Here is a 22902-nt window from a genome sequence, read left to right on the forward strand (position 1 = left end):
CAGCAGATCAGGGGGCCCTTCTGTCTATTTAAAGAGAGAAAATTGTAACGCAATGTGTTTTATATACCTGTGTACCAAAAGGTACAGGAGAATGGCTTATTCTGCAGTTACTTTAAGGAGATGCAGAACCCATGCTCCTTCACTCTCAATGATGGAGTAGTTTGGATCTGTAATACACATACAGTTAAAACCTTGTCCCAAAAGTATTATTACTTCTATCTGCCATTTTATTTGGAAACACGATTTCAGACTTTCTGAATCTTGAGCCTGATATTCTAAGGCAGTTTTTGACAGGAACATTACTCGCAGCTATAGCTTTCAATTCGGTTTTAAAGTTATGGAAGTGAGCTCTCATCCTGAATTTGATAACTTCTGATGAGGCTTCACCCACGGAATATAGCTCTGCTGTGTAAAATGTTTTTCTTTTATTCATTTTTGAGATCTAGGTATGGCCAGCATTTATTGCTCTTCAGAAGGTGGTAGTGGACTGCTTTCTTGAATATCTGCTATCCTGATTCCTGATGAAGGTACTCCCACACTGCTGCTGGGTAGGGAGTTCCAGGATTTAGGCTTAGTGATGAAGGAGGTCTGGAAATATATTTCCAAGCAGGGATGGTGGGCAACTCGAAGGGAACCTGCGGTCCTGCTGCCTTTGTCCTTGATCGTGGAGCTTCACAGTGTTGAGAGGTCTATCAGAGTAACCTGGGAGAGTAACTCCAATGCAATATCTAGATGGTGCACACTGTAACCTCTCTGTATCAGCAATGATGGGAATAAGTATTCAGTTAGTTTGATGGGGTACCAGTTAAATGGGCAGCTTTGTTCTGGATGGTGTTCTTGAGAGTGGCTGGCACTGTACCCTTTCGGAGAAGTGAAGAATATTCTATTACGCTCCTGACGTGTCTTGGATATGATGTAAAAGTCTTAGGGTGTCAGGAGGTGAATCACTTGCCACAGGATACCCAGCCTCTGATCTGCTCTTGTAACCATGATACTTATGTGGCTGATCGTTGGGTTTTAGGTTTGTGGTGACACCCAGGATACTGATGGTGGGGTCTCAGTGATAGTAATGCCATTGAATGTCAAAGGTAGATGGTTACATTCTCTCTTTTTGGAGATGGTCATTACCTGGCACTTTTGTGACGCAAATGTTATTTGCCTGAATATTGTCAGTGCCTTGTTGTATGCAGGCATGGACTGCTTCATTTGCTGAGGAGTTGCAAATGGAATTGAACATTGTGCAATCATCAGCAGTAGTTAAGCAAATTGGATTTGTTCTGCTTTTTGTGAACAGAGCAAACCTAGGTAATATTGCACATTGTCAGGTGGATGTCAGTATTGTTACTGCACCAATACAACCTGGCTGGGGGTGCAGCTAGTTCTAGAGTACAAGTCTTCAGTATTGCAGCTAGGATGGTGCCTTGACCATATGGCCTTTGCTGTATCCAAAGCTGTTGGCTGTTTCTTGATATCACATGGAATGAGTCAAATTGGCTGTAGGCTGGCTCCTATGATGGCATCCAAAGAAGAAAACCACGACAACAGATTATTTATTTGGCATTTCTGGCTGAACATGGTTACAAAAAACACATCTGCCTTTTCTTTAGCACTCACATGCTGGGCCCTGCCATTGTTGAGGCTGGGGATGCTCTTGGAGCCTCTTCTACTTGTCATCTCTTTAATTGTCCCACCACTCACACTTAGATTTTGGGAGGACTGCAGAGATTTGATCTGACCTGTTTGTTGTGAGGTATGCCTATTGTTTGCTGTTTAGCACATATATAGCCTTGTATTGCATCTTCACCTGGCTTGTACCTCCTCATTTTCAGGTATGTCTTCTGCTTTCATCACACCCTTCTGCATTCCTCATTGAACCAAGATTGATCCCCTGACTTGATGGTAATGATAGAGTAAGGGAAATTGAAATGTTGGGTCCTTGGGGTTACATTGTGGTAGCATACCTTTCTGCTGCTGACAGTTGATAGTGCTTCATGGATGCCCAGTTATTTTGCGCTGAGTCTATCTCATTGAGCAAGTTTATAAGGCCATACAACACGATGGAGGATATCTTCAGTGCGAAGGCGGACATTATCTCCACAAGGACGGAATAGTGATCACTTCTACCACTTGGAAAGATGTATCTGCTGGCAGATAGATTGTTGAGGATGAGAAGAAGTAAGTTTATCCCTTGTATTGATTCACTCACTACCTGCTGGAGACCCAAAACCGCAGCTATATCCTTCAAGATTTGGCCGGCCTGCTCTGGATGAGCCACTTTTGGTCCTCATTCAGAGTATATTCTGTGCCCTTGCTACTTCCAGTGCTTATTTCAAATGTTAATTAACATGAAAGAATATTGATTCTTCAGGTGAAGGAAGATGGTGGGCAGTAAGCTGGAGCAACACACACAAAATGCTGGAGGAACTTAGTGGATCAGGCAGCATTTATGGAGGGAAATGAACAGTTGATGTTTTGGGCCGAGACCCGTCATCAGGACTGGAGAGAAAGAGGGCAGAAGCCAGAATAAAAGGGTGGGGGTAAGGGGAAGTGATGGCCCACCTCCTTCTCTTTATTCCATGGTCTACTATCCTCTCCTATCAGATTCCATCTTCTTCAGCCCTTTGCCTCTTCCACCTATCACTTCCCAAACTCTCGCATCATTCCCGCTTTCCTCCCCTCCTCCATCTACCTACCTTCCCCCTCTCACCTGGATTAACCAATTACCTGCCAGCTCATGCTCCTCCCCCTCTCCCTCCCCCTGCCCAGCATCTGTGGTCTCTCTTGTGTCTCCAGGTGGTAAGCAGGAGGTCATTTCCTTGCTATGTTTGAACTGACGCAATGAGACTTCATGGGTTCTGCCATCAGTGTTGAGGACTCCAAGGGTTATTCCCTCCCACCTGTATACCACTATGCTTACAGATGGTGGGTCTATCCTGCCTTTGGAACAAGACGAACATTTATTGGCAAAATATGATTACAGCTATGTCCGGCTGTTGCTTGACCATTCTTCCAGTTTGGACATCAATTTCCAGATGGCTGTGAAGAGGGTTGACTATGATGAGACCAACTTTTCTGTTTCTGAATTTGGTGCCTAGATTGATACCACATGGTCCATCCAGTTTTATTCCTTCTCTGTTTCAATACACTGGTAATGCTACAACTGAGTGACTTGCTAGACTACTTCAGAGGGCATTGAAGGATCAATCACATGAATGCAGAAGAAGGAAAAGGATTTATTTTATTTCAGTTTTAGCTGCATTGTGTATTTTGAAGTATAATTTTTTTTGAACATGGACCTATCTCAGCTTGTGCGTTCTTCATATATTTTCTTTTCTGTGTTGGGGGATTTCTGCTTAGTCTTGCTGACACCATCGAGAAACAATTTCCTTGTGTTTCGCAAGCTTAGCCCCTTACTCTATATTAGATTGAGTGTGATGTAGGTAATAACAGAATACTAACAAAAAATGACAGGCAACCTCTGAGTCCCCCAAGCAGGATCTTACAGTCAGATCACCTCTGTCCCAAACGCAAGATTTTGAAGATGAGATTTCACAGATAAAATGGCAAGATATTCCTCTAGGCAGTCTTCTGTTAATGAAGACTGGATCTCAAAGACAAGATGTTACTGTAACCACCTCTAATTGTGCCTTTAAGTCTCTGCTGTTTTCAGGAATTTATTGTGAAGAGTCAAATGCTCTCTGCATGTTGTCTGCTGCAGAAAATGAAGCATTTGCAATGCAGACACAACTGAAGAACAAAAGACAATACCTATATTTTGGCACTTCTATTAACAGACAACTTTTTTCCTTATTTGTTTCCATTAGCAATGAAATTTACCTGCCACTTCCATTGAGCTGCATTGAGCACGTTACTTCATCTTCTGCTCCAAAAAGAGCAATTGTTCATTGCAACATAACCTACAATAGCATCACCAAATTGTTGCCATCAACAGGGATGTTTTTCCTACATTGCCCCGTGCAGCAATATCTGCCAGCAGATGATTCAATATACTGTAGATACTGAAAGTATGAAATGATTCAGAAAACACTGGATTTACTCCCCAGGCAGGTAGTAACTGTAGACAGAAAAACATTTCAGGTCAACGATCCTTCATCAGAATTGGTGAAAGAACCTGTTTTTTTTCCTGAAACAAAACTGGGCCGGGGAAAAAAGCAAGTAAATAAATAAAATTTAGAGGACATACCTGAGTTCGATTCCCAGTCTGGGCTGGGATCTGCTCAGTGAGGCCCTTTCAAATCATGCTGTGGTAAAGCAAGCAGTGCTGTAAAAACCTGGTCTGCACCCACTCACAGCCAATCCTTTTGTTCTTTCCATTCCCCCCACCTCCCCCCCCCTCCCCCCACACTTCGACTGCTTTCTAAATTTTTTTTCTCAGTTCTGATTACTACCATCTCATTTCCTACCATCGGGGAGGAGGTACAGGAGCCTGAAGACCCACACTCAACGTTTCAGGAATAGTTTCTTCCCCTCTGCCATCAGACTTATGAATGGTTCATGAACTCTACCTTGTTATTCCTCTTTTGCACTGTTTTGTTTATTTTTTGGTAACTTATAGTAATTTTTAGGTCTTGCACTGTACTGCTGTTGCAAAACAACAAATTTCATGATGTATGTCAGTGATAATAAACCTGATTCTGGTTCTGAAAGATCATTGATCTGAAATTTTAATTCTGTTTCTCCCTCCAGAGATACTGCCTGACCTGCTAAGTATTTACAGCATTTTTTTTAGATAACATATGGTTGGGCACAGGGTGTTCAATGACAGATGTGCTTCGGAACCATGCAGACTGATTCATCCCAGCATAACCTAAATGAGTGTTGCATGTGGAATGACATCATTGTATGTGTGCCTGAAGCAGAAAACGTGATTCATAACAGGAAATAGTCAATCATAGCAGTACGTTTCAACCTGGAAAACATTGTAATTGTATTCTTCTCTGGAAAAAATCAATTTTCAAATGTGACACAATTTCTAGGGAAAACTAAATGGACAGTACAACAATAAACATGATCCAATCTACACCACAGAAAATAGGATAACTTCTCTTTTGGCAGTGGAGACTCCTAGTGTAATTGATGATGGAATCACCCAATTTTCTTCATTGTACCTTTGAATATACATGTTAATATATGGCAGTTATAAAGCAATTATATATAACTGAATTAAGAGTGATGTTATCAAAATCAAGAAATGGACAACGTAAGTAAATCATTGGAGGAAGTGATATGAAGTTGAGTGGATGAGCCGGCATCTGTGTGTTAGAACAAGAAAGAACTTCTCCACATAATGCATTTAATATTTGTTTTCGTTCATCTGTGCATTTGATGCTGACACACAGCTACGATAGTTTGAGAAGTGGCAAGAAAATAAGATGTAAGATAAGATACAAGATATTTATTAGTCACATGTACATCGCAACACGCAGGCAAATGTGTCTTTTGCGTTACTGAGAATGTGCTGGGGGAAGCCAGCAAGTGTCCCACTCTTCCGGTGCCAACGTAACATGCCCACAGCTCCTAACCCATACGTCTTTGGAATGTGGGAAGAAACCGGAGCACCCGGAGGAAACCCATGCAGACACAGGGAGAACATACAAACTCCTTACAGGCAGCAGGGGGAATTGAACCCAGGTCGCTGGCGTTGTAATAGCATTACGCTACCGTGCCGCCCCTTCAGGGAAGGAAAGGAAGGACACTGGTAGTAGTGATGAAGGAGAACACTGCAGACCCAGAGGGAGGGGATGCACTGGAACAAACAGGGGCAGAATATCCCTTTGGATTTATGAAACAACAGAGGTATGATTACATTATTGGATCTGTTTGAAGGACACAGAGGAGCAAATTTGCAGAAAAACTGTAGAAATGTGCAGAAGCCACAGAGTAGTGATGGCAATGATGGGAGGGGCAGAGTTTCTGAAGAACTTTCAGTCTATTTCTGGCCCAAGTCAGGTGACGTTGGTTCGGGGAATCAGAGCCAGAACAAGCAGGTATTACTGTGGTTAATGTAGGATAGGATATAAAAATAAATAGGGGTTTGGCCAAAATGTGCCCTTAGAGAGTCAAGTGACTGAACAAATCTTCAGGTGGGAAGCTGAAGGTCTTAGTGACATGAGGAAAAAGAAATGTTGAAGAAATTGAAAACTACGTAAAACCACATACCCTGAATAAGAATACAGATTCTGTTTACAATTTGTCAATTTTTATTAGTTTCTTGTGTTTAAATTAAGTGCAAAATTAGAATATTTACTTCTACCTGTTAATTGAATTTGCATTCTTGCTTGCTGTTTTTGAAGTATTGCTCTGTGAGGTGAAGATTAAATTAAGGACGACAGAAGCAGTGCGACACGGATAAGTGTGGTGTCTGAGACGTAAGTGACAAGATGAGTGTGGAGATATCTTACTTTTACAATACTACCAGCAGATGTCCCATGGCATTACTGAAGTCAGTCAGATGATCCTCATTTTTCAAAATACAGGAATATTTTAGCACGCAAGGCACAAAGTGGAGTTGTTTCCTTTTAGGCTGCTCAATCTAATTGCTAAATAAACAAGCCCTCGGGTCACTCAGTGCTTAATTAGTGTTAAAATGGAGAGAAATTGAGAATTTGAGCTCAAGCTCAAGACTACACAGCATCTTAAGGCAATGGCTCAGCTCAAACGTAGCTGTGGTGCAGATTTCTGCCAGTCCCACTTCCATTACTTAGCTGTTGCTGGACTGAAATGCTTAATGGCCCTGCCCCAGAGAAAACGGTATACGCATGAATACATATATACATAATGCTTTTTGTGAATGCTTAGCAATGTTGATATGGAGAAAATTGAGGTATATCCTGATGCATGCTATGCACTTTGAGCAGTTAGTGATGTACCTGTTCAGAGAAGACCTTACAGAATTGGATCTGCCAGGTTAAAATTCGACATATCATTTGAAAGTCTTTGATATAATAAATGTGTGTGTATGTGTATGTATGTGTATATATTATATATATCCTGCATGTTATCATAAGCAAGTGTTATAAGTCACCTCCTTCCACTTCGCCCATGGATTCGAGATTTACACTGCAAATTTAGTTTTGAGGGACTTCAAAGAGCAGAAAATTATTTTCATTCCAGGGGCTTTGAACAGGAAGGATACAAAATGAGGTTCTTATTAATTATAAAATCAGAAAATGCTGTAAATACTCTGCAGAAGAGACCGCATCTGTGGGAAGAGAAACACAGTTGATGTTTCAGGATGTAGATCCTTTGCCCATTCTCCTATGAGCTAATTTCACCCCAGATGGTTTTTCCATTTTTATCAATGCAGTCGGTAACCTAAAATGAAAATTTAAAAAAACTGTAGATACCAAAAATCTGAAACAAAAGCAAATATTACCAGAATTTTCTACTTTTCTTACTCAGTTATTCTAATATCCATAAGAGCCCAGTGGAAAATTAGAGTGTGGGGTTAGTCAGCAAAGCTATTGACCAGTGAGTGGGAATCCCCATTCAGGAGAAGCTCAATATGTCATTTTGGTATCAACTAATCATAAGTATGTGAGTTGGTATCATGATACATTGCAAATTTTTTCTTCAACATTACCTCAGCTGCCACATAATGTATCACCACCCTTTTGTGAAGTTACGTTATTTTGCATTGACTCCATGGACAAAAATGATGATTATAAGTTTAATGTTTCTTGCCTTGGGGTTTCCCTTAATTAGCATGTAGTTATTCATGGAAAAATGTTATAAACAGGCTTAATGAGGAAGGACGTGGTCTTGATGCTCCGCTGCTGATCATCCTGACACAGATTCTCCAGTCTGAAAGCTATTTCCTCATTTGTTTCATGATCTCTAGGTAGTGCAGATGTAGTTTATTCTTATTGACACCTCCTCCCAAGCTGCACTGATCTCTTGAGGGGAATGTATCCTGACATTACGTACCAAGCAGTCTTTTATTCATTTCTTTGAGTGGCACTCACATTGCAGCATCAATAAGGAGCTAGTTGTTCTTCTGTTGCAGTGCACCATTAACTTGCACAAATTAGGTGTACCCTGATAATATAGGAATAGCCTTGGAGAAGCAAGTACCCTGCCATATGCTTTTAATTTGGTTGTTTCTGAATAGTCTATGTTTTCCCCAAAGCATTGGCTCTTAAAATCCACAAGGATAGGATTCTATCTTGTATGTTTTGATTTAATCTGCTATGAAATTCTGCCTTTGGATAGTGGAGTATCCACAAACACACTTCATAGGTGTCAGAACACACTTATATTGCTCAAGGCTTTGAGCTGGGCATCCTGAAAGTTGGCTCCACCTTTCACTAAAAAGCAGAGCATCTGATCCCAGCAGCTCCAACGGGAAGGGAATCCTTATAAAAATGTCTTGCCCTATTCCAGGTCAGGACATCTCTGTGAAACCCATTAATAACCTTTAGGAGGTCAGAGCACTTCACATAAAGTACTGGCCTCCAAGCTTAAACCATGTCTCTTTGAAGACAGGAAGTCATAGAGTACTACGGCACAGAAACAGGCCCTTTTACCCATCTAGTCCATGTTGACCTGATCTTCTGCCGAGTCCCATCTACCTGCACCCAGTCCATATCCATCCAAACCCCTCCCATCCAGGTACTTATCCAAACTTCTCTGAAATGTTAATTGAACCCACATCTATCACTTCCGCTGGCAGCTCGTTCCACACTCGCACCATCCTTTTACCCTAAACCTACGTCCTCTAGTTCTAGTCACACTCAACCTAAGGGGAAAAAGCCTGTATGCATTCACCTTATCTATACCCCTCATAATTTTGTATACCACTATAAGATCTCCCCTCATTCTCCTGCACTCCAGGGAATGAAGTCATAACCTATTCAATCTTTCCCTATAACTCAGGTCCTCAAGTCCTGGCAACATCCTTGTAAATTTTCTCTGCATTCTTTCCAGCTTATTGATATCTTTCCTGCAGGTCGGTGACCAGAACTGCACACAATATTCCAAATCTGGCCTCACCAACATCTTGTACAACTTCAACATAACATCCCAGCTCCTGTACTCAGTGCCCTGATTTATGAAGGGCAAAGTGCCAAAAGCTCTCTTTACAACCCTATCTACCTGTGACGCCACTTTCAAGGAACTATGGATCCTGTATTCCCAGGTCCCTTTGTTCTACCGCACAGCTCAGAGCCCTGCCATTCACTGTATAAGTCTGACCTTGGTTTGTCCTCCCAAAGTGCAACACCTCACACTTGTCTGCATTAAATTCCATCAGCCATTTTTCGGCCCATTTTCCTAGCTCTGTCAAGATCAGGCTGCAAGATTTGATAGCCTTCCTCACTATCCAATTTGCCCCCAATCTTGGTGTCATACACAAATTTGCTGCTCCAGTTTATCACATTATCATCTAAATCATTAATATAGATGATAAACAACAATGGACCCAGCACAGATCCCTGCGGCACACCACTAGTCACAGAGAGACAACCATCTACTACCACTCTCTGGCTCCTTCTGCGAAGCCAATGTTAAATCCAGCTGGCTACTTCATCTGAATGCCAAGTGACTTAACCTTCTGGAGCAGCCTCCTGTGAGGGACTTTGTCAAGGCCTTGCTAAAGTGCATGTAGACAACATCCACCGCCTTTCCCTCATCAACCTTCTTGGTAACCTCCTTGAAGAACTCTATAAGATTGGTTAGACATGACCTACTACGCACATGTTGACTACCCCTAATCAGGCCCTGTCTGTCCAAATACTTGTATATCTTGTACCTTAAAATACCATCCAGTAATTTACCCACGACTGACATCAGGCTCACCAGCCTATAATTTCCTGGTTTAATTGAAAGGGAGACAATTCCAAGGCATTGGAGAACAAACCAGTGAGATTGAATCAACTCTTTCTATTGAGTAAAATGGGCCCATGTTCTCTGGAGTTTAGAAGAGTGAGAAGTGTTTTTATAGAAATGTACAAAAATTCTTATCTGGCTTGAAGATGTGGACGCTGAGACTGTTTTCCTGTGAGGAAAGTCTAGAACTTAGAGGTCTTAATCTAAAAATAAGGGGTTCTTAATAGGAACTTCCAGTATGCTGAATCCCTGACTCCAACCCTGTATATCTGGATCTGGCCTGTTGACTCACCTTTTATTACTCCTGTTGGAGTCACACAGATATAATGTGGAATTGGATGTGTAACCAGCTTTATAGGCCTGATTTTTTTCAGCCAAGATTAGATCACTGACTTTCTGAATGAATCACCCTTGATCTTTGCCATTCACAGTAAAATAAACATTGGGAATTTGTTTCTAAAACTGAAAAATTACTTTTTCAAACAAGTTATATTTTTGTTATCAAAGAATGATCTAATACTTAAACCTCAAGTACATAATGTAGAAGAAAACTTACATTGGCTATGTTTTAACTCCAAAATGTTTCATTGACTTCCCATTGAGAAGGCATATTGGTTTAGAGATTCCATCTCACAACACTCTTTTTCAAAAAAAAATGTGCCTTGCAGTTCATGAACAAAATTGCACCCATTTCCAAATTTGACTCCTGACATTCTGATGGGGTTTTCTTAGCAATCTTCTTCCTCTGTGATTTCATCCTCCCCCTTAGATTTTCTTCCCTACCTCTTTTCTGTTTGCTGTATCTTCTTGTTAAAAGTCTACATCAAACAGATTTTTACAATTGGTCATAGGTCACATCCAATCTTGGTCGGTAAATCAGAAACTTATGCCACACTCATTGATAACATCATCAAAGTGCATAATGTGACAAATAAATGTCACTAGCATTAGGATGAACCCCAACAGGAATTGTACAATTCAATCTCCTGATGGATGGAACTTTCACAGGAAATGGCACAAAATGTCAAAATATGCACAAAATGCTTTTTATAAATACAGGTGCAGATGTGTTTCTTTTTTAATCTGATTTCTACACTTAAGTCAAAATCGAGTTTATTGTCATATGCACAAGTACATGTATGCACAGGTGTTATGAAAAACTTGCAGCAGCATCACAGGCACATAGCATCATATAAGCAGCATTCACAAGAGAAACATAAATTAAACATAAGTTATATAATTTTTACAAGAAAGAACACAATTGGAACAAAAAAAAACAAAGTTCCTTTTAGTGCTAAGTGGTCATAGTGTTGCTAAGCTGTAGTGATTAGGGTTTTGTCATTTGGTTCAAGAACTGAATGGTTGAAGGGAAGTAGCTGTTCTTGAACTGGTGGTGTGGGACTTCAGGCTTCTGTACCTCCTGTCCTTTGGTAGCTGCAAGTAGATGGCATGGCCTGGATGGTGGGGATCTTTGATGGATGTTGCCTTCTTGAGGCAATGCCAGGCCGATATCTGAATGCTAATGTCCTTATGCGATATTGTTGTTTAAATCCATAATTGATAGTAAATAAATGCATTTTCTAAAAGACTGATTTATTTGTCAGAATTCATTTTTGAAAAGACAGATTTATTTTCCAATGTATACATTTGAAGCAGATATTTCATTGAGATATACGTAGGAAAAAGGATTTTTGTCACCTCAATGATATGGAGGTAGTCAATAACATAGGAACTTAATTAACCGAAGATCAGTGCCAAAATGCAGTTACAAAGTGCCTTCTGGGATTTCCAGAAGAGTTTTCCAGTGTTGGGAGTAACACAGTTGTAGGTCATTTATAACAACTATGGTGTAATAACTTAAACAGCAGGTCACGTTCCACCTATGCCAGCTAGTCCTTGCTTTGATTCAGACAATTGTACAAAGGAATTATTTATCAATCTCCCTAGCATTTAATTTAGCTATGATGTATGGAAAATATAATAATAATTACTGATAGCACAGGGCTACATGGCTCTTTGAATATTTGGCAAAAACCCATGGATAAAAAGTGCCTCTTAAATACTATGATGTTTTTGAAGAAATCTCTTTACCAGGACAGCTGTTTTTGAAATAAAACTCTACTTGCTGTTGACTGTTCACTTGTCATATGTTTGCTCTCCTTGGTAGCAGTAGCAGCACTTTACACATTCTAAAATATCTTCCCAACATTCCCAACTTCCTTATACTTATAACAGAGGTTAAATGGTCCATCATGTCCATGCTAGGTCATAGGGAGCAATCACATTAGTCCTGTGTCCTCCTTTTCTGATTTTCCTTTACCCTTGCAACTTATTGCCATGCATGCTTATCAACTCCCTGTTGACTCTTTTTGACATTAACCTACCCTAACCTACCCGAGTTAATCTACCAGTATGTCATGGGGATGCAGAAGGGGAACAAAGCTCCCAGAGGAAACCACGCCATTCATGAGGAGAACATTCAAACTCTACACAGAGAGCACCCAAGGTCAGGATCGAACTGAAGTTCCTGGAGTGCCATCCATTTAACAGTCACTTTAATTCTCCATCCCATTTTCTCTCTGACTTCTCACACTGATCTCGCAGTCTTCAGCCTCTTGTTCTACTCTGACAAAGTTCCATCACAAAGGACAGCACTATATCTTCCTTCTGGGCATGATGCAACACTGAACAACCTACAATGTCAAATAATTCATCTTATTCATTTTTACATTCCACATTGCCTGTATTCAGTTTTTCAAATGATTATTCTGCCTCTCTCATTTTCACCACCTCCATTTAGATTTTCTGCTATTCATTAATTCCTTTACCACCACTTTTTGCCATCCATTATCAGCCCTTTTGTTATTTATTCTCTTTTGCCTTCTCCCCCAGACTCCCCCAGTTCTCTCCTCTCCTTTCCCTTTTTGTGGTTTTATGAAACTTGTTTTTTTCTAACTCTACCCGGTTCTGAAAAAAAGCCATCAACCTGGAATATTAATCTTGTTTCTCTCAACAGAGATTCTGCCCCAGTTGCTGAATATCTCAGCACTTTGTTTTATTTCAGATTTCCAGCATTGGCAGTATTATTTAGTGATAGGAAAAAATGCATATACATATTGACCTTTCATCTTTTATTTTGTGGGGCTAGTATTCATGCCTGAAGTATTTTGTGATACTTGATTGGTAAAGTGTTCCCCATTATCTTTCAGACAAGAAGCACTACTAGCCGCGATCAGTGAGAAGGATGCTAATATTGCTCTACTGGAACTCTCCTCATCTAAGAAAAAGAAGACACAGGAAGAGGTGGCATCACTAAAAAGGGAGAAGGATAGATTGGTGCAACAGCTCAAACAGCAGGTCAGTTTCTGTCTATGCCAGCTGGTCTATACTTTGATTTGGACAATTGTACAAAGGAATTACATCATTTAACCATGGTAACCTGCTAAAATAATCAAAATCAGTTTGAGATGCTCTAGCAGCAGATTGTTTTTGCAAATACAGCCTTATTGGTGTGCCTGGATTATTTTGCATCTTGGAGCTAGGAAGCTTCAAGGTGCACTCAAGGACAATAGCATCTTGAAGCTTCCTAGACCAAGGATCATTCCAGGCTGCTGATATCCACTAGGTCACATAGATTCCTGCTCTGCTGCATTAGGGAAGTCGTCCAAGCTTCATACTGAAGGGGAGAAAACTTCAATCCACAGGAACAAGGAGAGTGAGCATAGTTATTTGCATTTCTATTGTAGGCTTCTCCAATATGCAGGCATTCATAGGATATGCACTTCCTTACAAAGACTTCCCTGGCAATCTCCTACCGAAACTGACCAGCTGTAGCTCTGGAAGGTCTCTGTGGATTCTTTGCACAACAAACATGCCTGCTGATGCCTCTGTTCTTCACCAACTTTAGATTCTTTTGACCACCAAAGAACAGCCTCCCATCCCCTTCCGATGTTGTAACATCCAATCATTTAGTTGCTACAATCACCTCTCATTGAGATGCTTGTGTTGTTGTATGACCCTTTAAACGTTAGTTGCAAAGATTGTGCCCATGAGGCTAAATGCCAGCAGCTGCAAGAATTTGCAGTAGATCAACAGAGAATACCACGCATGGAGCTGATTCATAACAGTGTTACCAAAGGTAACCCATCAAAGCCCTTCTGTCAGTCTTTCAGTTGAGAAACTCAAGTCTTTATGGGAGTTTCACAAATAGATGACCCAAACTCTAGTTTTAACACCAATACAGTAAAACAATTTCTAGCCTTGTATGTCTTCCACACAACTTGTTTACCCATCTGTTTTTGTATTGTCAGCAAACTGGTTACTTTATACTTAGTCCCTTGATCTGGGCTTAAAATAGATTATAAATTGCACAATTTGTGAATCAGAACATGATTTGTTATTCCTACTCCCAGTTTACTCTCAGTTAATCAATCCACTATCCAGGCTGATAAATGATCTTAGACCCAATGAGCCCTTATTTTGTGCATGGCACCTTTTTGAATGCTTTTTGGAAATCTAAATATGCTATGTTCACTGGTCTCCCCTTTCTACCCTTTTTCATCCTCAATGAACTCTAATAAATTTACAGAACATGATTTCACATTCATAAAACTGTGCTGAGTCTGCTAATTGTATTGAAAAATATAATTCTTCAGAACTTGAGGATATTACATCTAATTTATATGTTGTTATGTACCTTAATCTCAGCTGCGGAGGTTACAAGGCTGAGCAGCAACCATTGACGACGAGCAGCAGTCCAAAGGATTCAAAATTTCCTGGCTAATTGATGATGTACATTGTTATGTTAGGCATAGTGGTGTGCAGAGGTTTGCCTGGTACACATTAAAGACTATTACCTAATAGGTACCTTACAAATTACATTTGTCTGTTGAGGAATGGCTCATACCCTATTCAGGCAGTGTCTCCATTGTACGCTCAGAGACGAGGCTGTTGTTCATTTGGGAGATCCCCTTGGCAGCTCTCCTTGTTCTCCTATCCCTGCCAATCTTGGACTGCACCTCGTATCACTTGCGCTCTGGGTCTCTGTGCTGCTTTTCCTTGGGCACCAATCACTGGCATCAGTTGACCGGGTTGTGCAGCAAGCAACCACCACGATGTTGCCTCTGCACATTGTCAGAATATACTGCATGGTGTTCCAAACTGATAAAGGCAATGGGATCTTATTTTAAAAGACCATTGGCATTTCCATAATGATTCTGGTACTTGCATTGCAGTCATATCAGTGTATAGCTACTGTGGTTCAAGTCTGAACTAGTGTGAAGAGTCAGGAAATATAGGATAGCCCTTGTTCTTGATGATCCATCCCTCCAGGCAGTGCTGCCTGCTGAAAATGTTCAGCAGAATAGACCCCCTCAAGATGAAAATCATGTGTGCTTCTGGAAATATAGAATTCACCATGAGGAAATTCTTCTCATAATCTACAACAAACTACACATTGAAGAAGTAGGAAGCTTTTGTGATTATGAAAGTATCCATGTTATTAAAGGGAGCCCTCATGGGCGCATAAGTACAGTCACCGACTGCATGACTTACTGGAAGCCTGCAATGCTGATAACTCCAGTGCCCAAAGTACCACCTTTTTCTCAGTGAAGTTAAAGTAGATTAAATAATTTCTTTGTGAGTAGACTCTGCCTATCATGCAACATTATCCAATGCTCTCAGTGTGGCACTTTTAGTGGCTGTGATTCTTTGTCATCCTCATCACCAGTGTAACAAATATATGGCTAAAGTGCATGCAGTTGATTCAAGAGCACTTCAGACTATCTTTTGAACATTTTTTTATATAAAACTTGCAGCTGGTATGCAATGCAGTATTTCAAGGGATGGAAACTTTAAAGTTTTAAACAATCACTCTTCCTAACCAATGTAACATTTTCTACAAGATGGAATCTAAAGAAAGCTCACTTTACGGAAAAGATTGTTCCAGCTGATTGCAAGAGAAGCTGCAGACACTAGTAATTTCCAGCAGTCCTAGATAAAATTGAGCAATAACCATCCTGCTCCAAATTCGTACTCATCTCTGTCTTGTCATGTCTGCCCAATGGTAGTTTCAGACCTTGATATTGTACTGCTGTACTTCATGGCATTTTTCTTTATGAGGCAGAGTACTGATGGGGTGGAGTTCTACCTGCCTCTGCAGATATGCAGCAACCCCAGCCAATGTTTCTGGACCAGAAGCAATTTATTATATGTGGTGGGCTTGGACTGCAGTGGCTGCTATCAAGAGAAAGCCCACAACTTCAAAGGTGGAGAGTTCTAATGTGGCTGCAGAAGAGATACTTCTACAGCACTGAGAGGGGAAGAAGGGACCTGGCATTAAGGGGCAAAAAGTGCCTCAAAAATTGGATTAACTACCCTTTTGAAGGCTTCTGCTTCGGCCCATACTTTCAACAGATAAGATTTTGTGGAAAGAGAGAAGTCAACAACTCCCACTAGACAAGAGGACATCAGTCACTTTGCCCTTGCCTTTGAGGGGCTTACCACCATTTTCAAAATAGTGAGAGAAAATCCATGGTCCATATTGGCCACTTAATGCCAGTTAACAATACTGAGAATAGCAAAAGAAGCAAGATCAAAGGTGCTTTTGAAGTGAGTTTAACTATATTTCAAGAGGAGTTAATGTGGTATTTCCAGTGAAAATCGCAAAAACTCAAGAAAATAAGAATAAGTGTAGGTCATCAGGCCCCTTGAGCCTGCCCTGCCGTTCAATATGATCATGGCTGATCTATGCTGGCCTCAACTCCTCTTCTGTGCCCATAATCCTCCTTATGCCCATATCTCCACCTTAAATATATCTAATGATCTGGCCTCCATCACCCTCATGACAAAGAATTCCAGAGATTCACCACCCTCAGAGAGGAAATTTCTACAACCCTCAATTTTCAATGACCGGCTCTTTATTTTGTAGTTATGTCCCGTTGTTCATGATTCTCTTTTCGAGAGTCAAAGTTAGATGATGTCAGTAAGATGGATAATATTCCAACAATACCTAGTGAATCTGTAACTTCAATACAAGTACTCCTGAAGGAGAGGCTTGTGGTTTAGTGAAGAATGTGGCTTTGATGACACACATCACAACAGATAAGGAGGATGCTCCTGTCATTAAACTGCCCTTCAGTTTTGAAGTTGAAAATGTTAATCTGCTTTGTGGGGATGAACTTTCATATCCAAATGTGTTCATTGTGTTTCTGATGTTTATATAGTCCTGAGCATTGAATATTTCTCCAGCTTTTATTATTTAATTGCAAATGTACTGTGAAGCAGGCATGTGCCTTATGTTATAGAGCACCTCCTGATTCTAGGAATCAGTAAGCATTGCCCTCTTATTGTAAGGGCTTGGGTCAACTTTGATCCAGGCTGACTGAGTGAAATCTCTGAGGATTTGTACTGTCTCTCTTGCATCACCGTGGTATTTCAAGGTTGGATATAGACTGCTCTGGTCTGTTTACCTCTGCCTCAAAGTTTTCTCCCGGGATTTAATCCCCCAGCATACTGAAGCTAACCAAGAGGGTATTTCAAGTGTGAACTCAAGCGTGAATGATACTCTTATATTTTGAATTCATTGGCAGCAAGGCAAAGGGTAGCTTGATGGTAGGGCCCTGGAGAGTGTTGTTGAACAGAGAGGCCTAAGGGTACAGGTACACAGTTCCTTGAAAGTGGCGTCACAGCTGGACAGGGTGGTGAAGAAGGCATTTGGCGTGCTTGTCTTCATCGATCTGGGCATTGAGTACAGGAACTGGGATGTCGTGTTGCAACTGTACAAGTCGTTGGATACCACTCTTGGAGTATTGTGATCAGTTCTGGTTGCCCAGCTATAGGAAGAATATCATTAAGCTGGAAAGGGTGCAGAAAAGATTCATGAGGATGTTACTGGGACTGGAGGGCTTGAGTTACAGGGAGAGGCTGGATAGGCTGGCACTTTCTTCCCTGGAGCATAGGAGGTTAAGAGGTAACCTTAGAGGTACACAAAATCATAAGGAGCGAAGGTAATGTGGATGGTCACAGTCTTTTTCCCAGAGTAGGGGAGTCTAAAACTAGAGGACAGAGGGAAAAGGTGAGGGGGAAAGATTTAAAAGGGACCTGAGGGGAAACTTTTTCGCACAGAGGGTGGTGGGTATATGGATGAGCTTCCAGGGGAAGCTTTAGAGGTGTAATTCAGAATCAGGTTTATTATCACTGACATATGTTGCAAAATTTGTTGTTTTGCGGCAGCAGTACAGTACAAGACATAAAAATTGCTATGTTACAAAAATAAATAAATAGTACAAAAAAGGAATAACAAGGTAGTGTGCATGGACTGTTCAGAAATCTGACGGCGGAGGGGAAGAAGCTGTTCCTGAAACATTGATTGTGGGTCTTCAGGCTCCTGTACCTCCTCCCAGATGGTAGTAACATGAAGAGGGTGTGTCCTGGGTGGTGAGGGTCCTTAATGATGGATGCCACTGCCTTGAGGCACCACCTCTTAAAGATGGCCTCAATGCTGGGGAGGGTTGTGCCCATGATGGAGCCGACTAAATCTACAATGTTTGAAGAAATTTAGACAGATACAGTGGCATGCAAAAGTTTGGGCACCCCGGTCAAAATTTCTGTTACTGTGATTAGTTAATTGAGTAGAAGATGAACTGATCTCCAAAAGTCATAAAGTTAAAGATGAAACATTCTTTTCAACATTTTAAGCAAGATCAGTGTATTATTTTTGTTTTGTACAATTTTAGAATGAAAGAAGGAAAGGAGCACCATGCAAAAGTTTGGGCACCCCAAGAGATTTGAGCTCTCAGTTAACTTTTACCAAGATCTCAGATCTTCATTAGCTTGTTAGGGCTATGGCTTGTTCACAGTCATCGTTAGGAAAGGCCAGGTGATGCAAATTTCAAAGCTTTATAAATACCCTGACTCCTCAAACCTTGTCCCAACAATCAGCAGCTATGGGCTCCTCTAAGCAGCTGCCTAGCACTCTGAAAATTAAAATAAATGATGCCCACAAAGCAGGAGAAGGCTATAAGAAGGATAGCAAAGCGTTTTCAGGTAGCTGTTTCCTCAGTTCGTAATGTAATTAAGAAATGGCAGTTAACAGGAACGATGGAGGTCAAGTTGAGGTCTGGAAGACCATGAAAACTTTCCGAGAGAACTGCTCGTAGGATTGCTAGAAAGGCAAATCAAAACCCCCGTTTGACTGCAAAAGACCTTCAGGAAGATTTAGCAGACTCTGGAGTGGTGGTGCACTGTTCTACTCTGCAGTGACACCTGCACAAATATGACCTTCATGGAAGAGTCATCAGAAGAAAACCTTTCCTGCATCCTCAGCACAAAATTCAGTGTCAGAAGTCTGCAAAGGAACATCTAAACAAGCCTGATGCATTTTGGAAACAAGTCCTGTGGACTGATGAAGTTAAAATAGAACTTTTTGGCCGCAATGAGCAAAGGTATGTTTGGAGAAAAAGGGTCCAGAATTTCATGAAAAGCACACCTCTCCAACTGTTAAGCACGGGGGTGGACCAATCATGCTTTAGGCTTGTGTTGCAGCCAGTGGCACGGGGAACATTTCAATTAAATACCAGCAAATTCTGGAAGCAAACATCAGACAGTCTGTGAAAAAAAAAGCTGAAGATGAAAAGAGGATAGCTTCTACAACAGGATAACGATCCTAAACACACCTCAAAATCCACAACGGACTACCTCAAGAGGCACAAGCTAAAGGTTTTGCCATGGTCCTTACAGTCCCCCGACCTAAACATCATCGAAAGTCTGTGGATAGACCTCAAAAGAGCAGTGCATGCAAGGCGGCCCAAGAATCTCACAGAACTAGAAGCCTTTTGCAAGGAAGAATGGGCGAAAATCCCCCAAACGAGAATTGAAAGACTCTTAGCTGGCTACAGTGAGTGTTTACAAGCTGTGATACTTGCCAAAGGGGGTGTTACTAAGTACTGACCATGCAGGGTGCCCAAACTTTTGCTTCAGGCCCTTTTCCTTTTTTGTTATTTTGAAACTGTAAAAGATGGAAATGACAAAGTAATCTTGCTTAAAATATTAAAGAAATGTGTCGTCTTTAACTTTATGCCTTTTGGAAATCAGGTCATCTTTTACTTGCTTAGCTACTTTCAGTAACAGAAATTTTGACCGGGGCGCCCAAACTTTTGCATGCCACTGTACATGGATAGAAAAAATTTAGAGCGGGGTAGGCCAAATGTCAGTAAATGGGACTAGCTTGGATATACACCTTGTTCGGCATGGACGAGCTGGGCTGAAGAGCCTATTTCCATGCGGTATGACGATAACCAGATCTATAATCAAGACTTTTTTTGAAAAAGAAAGGGGAAGCAGTGTAATTTATGTATTATTGGCTGTGAACAATAATTGTTACTTTAAGGCTACCATCCCTTTAAGGATTGTGTTGGGTGCAACAGTGTCTTATAGTAAGTTCCAGAATTGGTCTGTGGAAGAGCCCCTGAATCAATTACACTTTATTTGAGCTCCTCCTGTGTTATGTGTATAAATCCTCGCAATCTGCACATTCTTCATTACAGGTTAAAAACCCACTGAGCACACATAATTTACACATCCGAACGTACTCGACACAACCTACAATCAGCCGATCAACCAATTCCTGCTGCTTCATGCTGTTACAAATAACCTTGAATTATTAGTTATATCTCAAAGCCTGACTATTTTGGATAGTTTAATCATTTTCTCCTTCAGTCTTATGTATTCCAAGCAGCAGAATCACAGATCTTTGAGTTTGTTCATGTGTTTCATTTTCCAACATCTGTCATATTGGGAGTATATCTTGATACCTTCTTAATGATCATTTCTCTGAGTTCTAAAACTATATTCTTTGCTCAGTTATAGTCCTGATTGCTGGTCCAACTAGTGATAGGATCACTTCTTTTCATCTTCTCAGCATTCCTCTTTTTGTATAATGTAGTTTGTATTTTGTTTTCAAATGCTGGAGACCCGCCACATTACAGGGGTGTGGGGTTGTGTGGCTAGAAAACTGTCCATATTGCGATTTTCCATAACGCAGGGCTGGTTCACCTGCGCGTGTGTCATAAAACATGAGTTGAAAAAAAATTGTGTTTGTTTATTCACTTTTTTCCTCATACTGTATATTCCATGAGAGCAAATTTTATTTGTTTCTCAATTTTTTGGGTAGCGATTTGTGAATTCTCTAAGGACGAATTTCTGTAGCCATAGTGCTAGGGTTGCCTGTAGTTGTTGCGCAATTGCTTAATGTCAATTAACATGTATTTTCATAAATTCAGTTTACTTATTAAGTAAGTTTTCTGTTTCTTTGGTCTACAAATTAAAATTTATAAATAGAATATCATTGATCACTGTCCAAAAATTTTCCAGTATCTGCTAATAGTCAGTATGCTGCTGTGCTGGGAGTAGCAATAGAAAGTGACCTTTTGTATTGTACAAACTTAAAACAATTGGCAATGAATTCCTGGTATTGATTTCAGATTAATTAGTTGCATGAGACCCTTCCTAAATGAGGGGACAACATTTCCCACTCCCAATTCCCTTGTTAGTGGTGTTGCAAACCATTTAGCTCAGCTACTTCATTGACGTATTTAATTGAACTATCCCCAATATTAATCCACTGCAAATGCTTATTTGCTCTGCTCCTTTTGTGTTTTACTGCAAAGGTTGTTAAGGTGCCACTTGGTGATACACTGCATCCCGCATGTTCAAAGTCGAGTTTATTGTCATATGCACAAGTACGTGTATGCACAGGTGCAATGAAAAACTTGTTTGCAGCAACATCGCAGGCACATAGCGTGATATAACAGCACACACAAGAAAAATGTAAATTAAACATAAATTATGCACAACACGTACAAGAAAGAACACAATTAGAACAAATAAAAACAAAGTTCATTTTATTGTGAAGTGATCCTCGAGGTCATATTGTTGCTAAACTGCAGTGATTAGGGTTTTGCTGATTGTTTCAAGAACTGAATGGTTGAAGAGAAGTAGCTGTTCTTGAACTTGGTGGTGTGGGACTTCAGGCTCCTCTACCTCCTGCCCGATGGTAGCTGCAAAAAGATGGCATGGCCAGAATGGTGGGGATCTTTGATGGATGTACATTGAACGTACATGTGGGCTGCAGTGATGCTAGAGATGCTGTGTTGCACTCAGATTGTTGCAGCCAAATGTACAGATGATGTATGCAAAAAAATATGCAGAATTTCTCCTGCATCTAAGAAGATGAATCCTGAAACAGGACAGGTAGAATATCAGACTCTGGTCTAAGTGGTAGATGCTTGTTGTGGACTCTGTCTTACAGAAGGTTCTTGCTTTTTCCTTGAAAATGAATGGGAAGTGTTTACATTGAAGCTTTTTCTGATGACAAAATGTATTGGGTAGCATGCCACAGGGATTGCCATTGCAGCCCCAACTTTTTACAGTTTATATAAATGACTTGGATGAAAGGACCAAAGGAACAATTGCTAAATTTGCTGATGACTCAAAGATAGGTAGGAAGAATTCTTGATACGTGAGAAGGATTACTGGGTTTGATGAGCAGGTGAGTGAGGTTTCATTGAATGGCAGAGCAGGCTCAAGGAGCCAGATGGTGTTCTCCTGATCCTAACTTTGTTTGTATGGAGCTACACTTTCTGTTTACAAAATGTTCAGATATATCTAAAGATGAGTATATTTACATGGTTACTTCTTCCTTAATTTAGGCAAGTGAATGGTGTTAACATGAATCCAGGTATGAATAGGAGAGTTAAATGACAAAAGGAGACATCTTAAGGGGCAAAAATCAATTGGACATGGTTTTTGCACTGCAGGACATGTAAGGCCTGAATGTGACCTCCTTACCCAAAGGTTAAAAAGAAAATAGTGCTGACCTTGTCAGTTTACATTAGACTCATGTCAAGGATACTGTTTGAATTCCACCAGCCAAGGACCCTGCTTCATACGTTCACAAACTCAATACTCATCATGCATAATAGTATTACTCAAGGAAAGTCAGAGAGAAAGTCAAGCAGTGGTCATCAGTGCAAGAAAAATACTGGTAATACTGGAAAT

At 40.6% G+C, this 22902-nt stretch overlaps 1 protein-coding gene across 1 annotated transcript in view; it reads left to right on the plus strand.

The window, feature by feature from the left end:
* LOC127578210 (ELKS/Rab6-interacting/CAST family member 1-like) overlaps positions 1–22902 on the plus strand; it is a 593610-nt gene that overhangs the window by 397334 nt on the left and 173374 nt on the right. The window contains exon 16 of the mRNA XM_052029938.1: positions 13056–13203. Within this exon, the coding sequence (XP_051885898.1) occupies positions 13056–13203 (148 nt within the window). The remainder of the gene's footprint in view (positions 1–13055; positions 13204–22902) is intronic.

Source organism: Pristis pectinata, chromosome 15 (assembly GCF_009764475.1).
Source record: "Pristis pectinata isolate sPriPec2 chromosome 15, sPriPec2.1.pri, whole genome shotgun sequence".
Lineage (NCBI taxonomy): Eukaryota > Metazoa > Chordata > Chondrichthyes > Rhinopristiformes > Pristidae > Pristis > Pristis pectinata.